We start from the raw sequence: 8,643 nt of genomic DNA on the forward strand, positions 1-8,643 counted from the left end.
GTTCAGAATGTTAGTTAAAATATCAAATTTGCTTCTTTTTAACATTTTGGATTCTTAGTTTTTTTAAAATTCCGTTCCGAAAATTAGTCCTTAGAGAATAAATAATTTTAAATCGTAACGGATGATATAGTAAATGGACCTGTGTGTTCTAACTTCCCGTAAGCTCTCATAATACCAGCTGCTTCTTGAATCTTCTCATAAAAGTACGTAAATTATAGCGTTTTTCGTCAGTCTATTCTCCGTGATGGCTGGAGCTATTCTACTGTATTATATTGGCAACACTGGCTTCACACGCCAACGAATATTCAGAATACAACAAGTTGGCTTATTTTAAATCGTGTCAATATTTTCTTCGTATTTATTTCGTATTTTAATTTCCATCAATACTTCAGTAACATTATTAATGATAGGCCTATTTAAACTACAGAGTGTTCTAGAAAAATGTATACACACCTTATTTCATCATTTTACGCTCTGTAGTATCACCAAGCTATGCGTAACAGCCATTTATCATTATTAGAATACATAAATGCAGAATACCATTTATCTGTCTCTGTTTTATATGCGTTATTAACATTCGAATGAAGTGTACTTTTTCCTTTTACTTTTGGGATCTTGTGTTTATAACCGTTGCTAACAAATATTGACATAAATATCCTTTATAAGAATGACATCTAATGCGCAGACGCAGTACATGTTACGCAGGATTTCTTTGGAACCTGTATGGTTACGATCATTGCCAGTTAGTCAATCAGCAGAAAACGATTAATAGAAGGACGGCTACTTCAAGTGAAGCTTGTAAAGTGTACTCTTGTAGAGTGTGATGAGATGATAACAAAGTAAGTCTTGTAAGATATGAGGTTTTCACAACGGTGAATATTAGACTTTCTGTCTTCTGGGTTGTTGCGCTGTGTAGTCTGGTAATCAGGGCGATGAAAATATATATATAATATTCATCACCATGTATGACCTCTGAAACGTTGGTTAACATCGATCAGACTACACAGCGCAACAACCCAGAAGACAGAAATCTTCAAAGTAAGTCTTGTTCACTGGGACCATTATGGTTCTGAAATTAAATTTGCTTTATAAATTATTAAAATACAATTCATTGAGAGTTGTATTTATAGTGGTATTCGTACATATTTGTGAGTCAATTAATTTTCATGCCCGTTTGAACAGTTCGAATCCTTTCTGGTATATTCAGAGACTGCCTTAGAACAGGCCCCGTTCAACACTGGGCTTAACTATTTGTGACAGAATCTTGGCGTGCAGGGCATATTGATTATATATACTGTTTTAATAAAACCGCCAGTAACTAAAAGTCATTCGAGGGTGATACGTATCAATTCTTTGAATTTTTCAAATAAAAACGTGATTTATAAGCACATGTTTTAAGGTACAGAGTAATCTATTTTGAATTGTTTACACTGTGAAACTGAATTATAAAATAGAACGAAGATCTGATTTGTAAATAACTAGGTTTTTAATATAGTGTTGTGTAGTTATAGTATTTCTGTGGGTTTGTGGTGTGTTCTGAGAATTAAATATGTTTTGAAAGAAAGAATGTTTTTGCCGTATTTTTACCAGCTTTAGAATAGCGTGCAGGCTACTTCACTCCATCTATAAAATGAACGCCAGAGGCTTTGGTTGCAATTCGATTTGATATTCAGATCTCCGTGGTTTCTCACATGCCTCTTTTATCACCTATAACTCTTTTACAACGATACATTTTCTTCCGGGAATCTGATCGTGGGTAGCCATCTCATGATTACGTTTCTGCCTGGAATAGCCCAAATTTTATTTCTGCCTTAGGACCTGCTTGAATCTTACCATTTATTGTAGTTGAATGGAACCCCGAATAAGATGTAATAAAACATTCTTCCATTTCCACTTGAATCCAAGGTCTAATTGGTGTTTATACCGCATTCAAATCCTGATTCTGTTTAAATGAAGTGTATTTTTTACTGTTCTCACACGCTGAGGTTGGAAATTGTAGTGTTACATAGAAACTAAAGTCAATGTTGCTTCAATAGTTTATTTACAGACATATGTCCGTGGTGATGTCCGGGTTTAAAAATACGTGTCAATGCGGTTTGGAACGCACTTTGTTTGAAATAAATGACCATGAATCTTACGAAGCAGGTCTCAATGTACTTAATAATGGATTTGCACGAATGGGTGTGTAATGATATTGAAATAGATCTTAACAGCATGTTGTGAGTATATGAAACATTAATCTTACTGACGATACGATCTTATGAATACTGCAGTAAACTTCCGGGTTTTGAATTTTTTGAATGGCTGAAAGAATCTTCTCCTTGGAGTTAGGTAGGGAAATTAAAAATGACAGATAAAACAGGTTGTAGAAACAAATGTATCGGAAAGGTCATGGATTGTGAAGGCAACATTAATATTCATCTTACTGATCAGAGTGTGTACATCCTTTGAATGAGCAATTATCCTGTTGCAGCCACTGGAAGATGCCCCCGTTTCTGACTGCGTTGTTTTTGTCAATTTGCCTGTTCACGGTGCCGGCGTGGATGAACTACGTGGATAACCGTAACCTCGACCCCAGTGCCATCGTATTTCCATCCAGCTTCATTGCTTCATTCTCTACTCCGAACCGAGTTCAGAACGTCGACCCTCAGATGCAATACATTCACGCCGTGGAGGCCATGTTTGCTGTGACCGTTCGCCTGAAGGCGCTCCTGGAAATGGGTGCAACAACGAATCTGTTGGTATCGCCAATAAGTACCACGACAGCTCTAGCCGAGTTACTCTTGGGAGCTCGTGGATCGACTCGGGAGTACCTGCTGAAAATTCTGACAGCCGTCGACAGGTCTGAATACACTCGGGAACCAACAGTGTCAGAGTTCCATCTGCATATGGGAGGTCTCATTAAGTTTCTGCAGACCAGTTCGGATTACGATGACTCCTACCGACTCCATTTTGCCAGTGCATTGTTTCTGCGACCAGACCTGAGTCTTCTCCCCAACTTTCGCAGCGCTGCTACTGATCTATATGGAATGGCAGTGTTGCCTACAGACTTCAGGTGAGCACAAGAAGTCGACGAGATATTAGTTTAATCTAAATATATTTATATTTCTATTGTCCACACAGGTTATATGCAACATCTTATTATAGTTTAAAGAAAAGAGCGGATAGTAAATGTTAAGGATAGTGAAAAAATTAATGAAATGCAATATACCACCAAATTAATGTTGGCAGCACGAAAAACGTGACGAAATTATATCCAGTGAGTTTGCTTTTATGTATATAATATAACAGCCACACTTAGAACTGATGCAAACAACTTTGAGGGTACACACGTGTCGAAACTTGTAGCCACAGCAAAGCGTTATGTAGGTGATAACAAACATTCATACTAAGGAAGCTTCCCAGAAATTCACTTAGGTGGTTTCTTTTAACTGTTGAATTCAATGGTAAGTTCGACGATGCTGTTCTGTTGATATTGTGGACAGTGATCTGTGGTGAGACTTCCGTGGGCATAAGGTGAAAATATAGTAAAATTTGCTGAGTGACTGTGGACTGTGGCTTCCTCAAGACCGCGTTCATAGTTGGTAGATTTATAACTCGTCTCCACTGAAATGACCAGTTGATAGTGCTGTTGAAACTATTATTTATCTATTCTGATAAAATACGAAACCCATGAATACGCTATTTTAAAATTTCAGTTCCTAAATTTTAAAGCGAGTGCTATACAAATATACCACAGAGATCTAAATAATTAAAAGGCGCGTACCGAATATTACGTAACAAAAACGAAAAAAAACAAAACAATAATTGTTATTGAAAAAAAAATTATGTTTGAAGAAACTCTTTAAGTGATCGCTTCGAATTCCGTGCTGATTTATTTTACAGCCGAGTGGAAAGCCACAATTAAACAAGACTTATCCTTGTGGGTAATGTGGGTGTTTAAAGAGTTAATGCAGAGTAGAGGTCGCGCGAGAAGTCCTGGCACTTGCGCAAAGGACTGGTTTCGGTCATATGAGATGGACCCGTCCAAAGCACGCGCTAGAGGGGTGTCAGCTTCAGTTGGTTTGTAGCTCTAGCTGTGTTTAGATCGGTGCGTCACCGCAGCTGAGGCTGTGCGACCCCCACTACTACTGAACTCCCCTCTCTCGGCTTACACATCGCGCATTTAGGTGTCACGACTACTCGCGCGACCTATAAATCCAGGGAAACCACTGGTAAACTGCACTCGGTGATCTGGTAAATAAATTAGCTCGCGTCCAATTTGAGTGTTTAAGCATAAAAATAGTTTGTATTGATCATAAAGGTATTAAATGCAGATTTTTCAACGTAAGAGGTTATGAATCGTCGAATGAGATAAGATGATGATCATGAATTGCAAGAAGTTAAGGATTTGGAAGGACATTGTTACAGGTTATTGAAGGTATTATCTCAATATTTTTGTTGGTATAAAATCATAAACGAAATATTCCAGTGACAGATACTTAACCTAACTCTCCAGAGACTTCATTAACTTCATACGTGTACTCAAGTAGAGGGCATTTATTTTCCAGATGTTTTTATTTACCATTTTGCCTGACTGGTCTTGATCCTTTTACGTAGACAAATCCATTGAAGCATAAGTACAGTACGCGACTGTAAACTTAAGACTTGCAAGGAATGCAGAAAGTCCGAAGCGTTAAAGGCAGACGCTATCTTCCTCACCCCGCAAATCTCAAGATTACAGTCGGGGACTATAATAAACGTATATATGATAGTGTATGTAGATATAAAGTGTTTTCTTTGTAATTCTTAAATACTCGCTACTTAAAAATGACTTCTTGTACAAGGAGTTACTTTTGAAGAATTTCATGAAGTTAATTTCAAATATATTCCATGTTTCTTTCATACTGCTTAAATAAATTATATTTTTACAGTGGAGATCCTTTGGGTTCACTCAACAAGATGAATCACTGGGCAGCCATACATACAATGGGCACCATCAACAAAGTGTTCAGTCATCCCCTGCCTAAGACAACAGCAGCTGTTTTAACCAATGCCATTTATTTTAAAGGCGACTGGGAAACCCCATTTAATCCCAGATACACTATAACGGGAAAGTTTCATAGTAGTGATACTCGCACAGTGGATGTTGAGTTTATGCGTGGACAATTCGATCTGATGTATGTAGACAGCGGAAGGTTAGGATGTCGCATGATTTCAATCCCATACAAACACTCCAAAGCATCAATGTATGTTATCCTTCCAGACGTTGGTGACTTGTACAATATACAAGGATTTGCAGCCGGATTATCTGTAGATGATACTTTAGAACTCATTTCTTCATTAAGATATGCTTCAATAACTTTAGTTATGCCAAAGATGAAACTAACTCAGACTTTTAGCATTGGGAAAGCCCTGTCTATCTTTCAAAGGCAGATTGAGTCTGGGTCCAAGGAGAAAGTGTTTGGTTCTGGTCCATATCTGAATAAGATGCAAGGAAATGAATGCGCTAAGAATGATGGCTGCAACTGCTCGCGTAATGCAAGCACTCAGAATGGAAATTACAAGAAGGTGCCCGGAGAAATTGAATACAAAACATTTGACATGAGTGGAGCTTCGTGTGACGATCGTTTTCGGGTTGATGATATTATTCATCACGTTTTTCTGGAAGTCAGTGAAATGGGCACTGTGGGTGCTGCTGTCAGCGCTACCATTGTGGACTACATCGGAGAGTTTAAGAATTTTAAAATGGACAGACCATTTCTGTTTTTCATACGACATGACGTTACTGGAACTCCACTTTTTTGGGGTACAATTGTAGACCCAACGAATGGGGGTGAATGAAAACTGACATGTCAGGAATCGAACAAGAAGCTTTAGTTATTGCCAATATAGACGTGAAGAGTTCATAGAGTTTATTAAGGTCCCCTCTTACTTTTAAGAGCAGCAGTACTAATCATTTATTTATCAAGTTAATAACTAGGGATCTATCGGTATGTCGCTAAACTATGATAGTTGGATAGTTTTTGTATGTTCGCATATTTATTAAAATTATAGTAAGCCAATAAAATCTTTCCGGTCAATCAGCCGCGTCAACTGGTTATCGTAGTAGTTACTACGGTAAACAGTTGACGGGGCTGATTGCCCGAGAAGATTTTATTGATTGAACTCGCCGCGAAAGTCTCAAATCCAAAATTATAGTACTTGTACGAAAAGATGGATTGTTCTTGGGAAAGTGTAACTTGAGTTTTTAAAATACTTCTAAATGAATGTATTCGAAGTGTGAGCTGTGAGGTTGTAAAGGAACATATAATTCATACTTAAAATGTCCTGTTACTTTGCTTCAATTGTAATTACTGGAGACTTAGTACAGTGAAGAAATATTTGTAGCATGATGGTCTTCTGATGTGTTCTTAAAATTTGTTACGTAATATTAACCCCTTCAATGCTGCAATAAGATATCTTGCATAGAAGCACTAACTGTTCTGGTGAGTAATTATTTTTGTCTGGGAAGCTCAAAGAAACTCCCGTCATCTCTAAACTAATAGCTAACTGTTTGTTTTCATTACCAATTGAAATTGTAGATTACCGTGGAATTATTCCAAATTAATGAGATTTTATTCTTTACTCATTGCATTGAAAGTGTTGCTATTTTCTGATAATATGTATTTGTAAAGTGTGATTGTTTTTATGTACTAAAAGCTGTTTTATAAAATTTACAATCATTACTCTTAAATAAAGAATTACAATATTTGGTAATTTTATTGATAATACTGTGTTTGTGAGAAATGATGAGACTAATTTTGCATTGGTTAATTGAAAATACTCATTGAAATGTGATAGAACATTCAAGTGACATGAATTTACGTAGTTTTTACTTCAATATTAATTCTTCCCGTATATGTTGGAAAGTGAACAGTTCACTTAATTTTATGGAAAAGGTGGAAGAAATACACAGATTAATTTTGTACAATTTATAATAATTACCGTGAGTCTGTTGATAATTAAATATGTCTTACTTTATTTTACTCTTTGACACCAAGTTTAAGGAAGTTGAATTTCACGTAATTTTAAGCATTCTGTGGTAGTTGAAGTTCTGGAAAATTAAGTTGGAAACATTTTACCTTCCTTATCCCGAAACATTTACTCTTGACTTTTACAAACGCAGAGTTCGAGACTCCAGGTTTTATGTACCAAACATTAAAACACTACCTTCAAATTACAATCTTTGAATGAATTATAGATATGCATGTTCTTTTCAACTTTTCATAGTTGGGCCCCATTTATGTTGCTGTCAGGACGCAGACGGCATTGTCGTAAGTATATAATTCTGAGGGTGTCTCTTATTCCGTGATATACCTGCATCAGTACAATAATGGCTGTATCAGAAAAGCAACTGTTTTATTCGCATTTGTCAGTAGGCGACCCTAAATTCTTGCATATGCAAATGTGCATTTCATATCCATGCATTATAATTTTTGTAATGGAGTCAATTTTTTCTATCATACCATGCTGGTTTTATAAAAAAACGTAACCAATTAATGTTTTAATTGACTATACTGATCATTTTATTAATGTTAGATTTATGTATTTAAAAGAAATTTATGAACTACTATAAAATATTCTGCCGTCATATAAATTTGTTCTTGAGTGTGAGCTTTTGTTTGTTCGTTGTATAATAGCAGTGCTTCATTTGTCCTCCTTAGGTGTGGCCTAAATGGTATCCTAGCAACCCAGTGACATAACATCTAGAATAAGCTTTTGTTCTTTTGTGGATCTTCAGGATTAACTCCCTCACATTTTCTTGTATGTAATATGAATTAAATTTACTCTGTTTTGCACCCAGTTATTTGTGTCTCACTGCAGAACTTTAGCGCTGTGATATCACTGTAATGACCTGTTCACAAAAGGGTTCTATTTATTAATTTTAAAAGAAGTTCAATTTTGGGACTTTATTAGCTCGAACCTGCGAAAGTCTAATTTTATAAAATAATTTTTAAACTGTTGGTTAAATATTTTACTATAAATGATTTGAGAGTTTTCTGCAGAGACGTTCAGAGATGTAAGGCTTTATAAGGCTTTTGCTATTATTTCTATATAACTAATTAGATTTATACAAATGCTAGTGTTTGTATAAATTTTATCACATTCAAAAAACAGAGCTAGATAAAATTAAATTTAGTGCGTGTATTTTATGACTTTGGAGTGGGTGTACCTTTAAAGAACATTGCCTGCGCGTCCGACTAATGCAGGGCGGTCTTCAGACCTTGAAAGTGTACCTTAAGGTTTTACGTCTTCCTTTTAGAAAATTTAAAATTCAACTTAGTATTATTCTAAAATCTAGTACAGCATTAGTTGTTTGAAATGAGCATGTACGTTTTATTTTATGACTCGTTAACTAAGTCATACAAATAATTAAATGGGGAAGTTATTAATGAAATAGACACTGTCGCCGTACGCGTAGGTCGAATTTCAAATTGTCGCAAATGTTTGCGCTATTCTTAAGTTCCTGATTTGTGTAAACATTACTTATCAAATGGGAGAGTTTATGTAATAAAGTCTTGATACCTAATAAACCTATTTGAATTAAAATTGACTTTACGTGAGAAGTTTGCATGTGGGTCCTTGACACAAATTTTAGTCTAAATTTGTTCGAGATAATAC

General features: G+C 35.9%; 1 protein-coding gene across 3 annotated transcripts in view; it reads left to right on the plus strand.

Annotated features, from left to right (window-relative positions):
• LOC110828489 (leukocyte elastase inhibitor) overlaps positions 1-6,738 on the plus strand; it is a 42,177-nt gene extending 35,439 nt beyond the window's left edge. For 2 of the 3 annotated variants that reach the window (XM_022061248.2, XM_022061250.2), the window contains exons 2-3: positions 2,474-3,055; positions 4,914-6,738. In XM_022061248.2, the coding sequence (XP_021916940.1) occupies positions 2,474-3,055; positions 4,914-5,823 (1,492 nt within the window). In that variant the 3' untranslated portion in view covers positions 5,824-6,738. Of the gene's footprint in view, positions 1-702; positions 840-2,473; positions 3,056-4,913 lie in introns of those variants that run through there. The other variant, XM_022061249.2, reaches the window with a different exon arrangement.
• The last annotated feature ends 1,905 nt before the right edge of the window (positions 6,739-8,643 follow it).

This window comes from Zootermopsis nevadensis, unplaced genomic scaffold (genome assembly GCF_977971745.1).
Source record: "Zootermopsis nevadensis isolate Lab colony 2312 unplaced genomic scaffold, Znev_1.0 Znev_ptg000010l, whole genome shotgun sequence".
NCBI lineage: Eukaryota > Metazoa > Arthropoda > Insecta > Blattodea > Termopsidae > Zootermopsis > Zootermopsis nevadensis.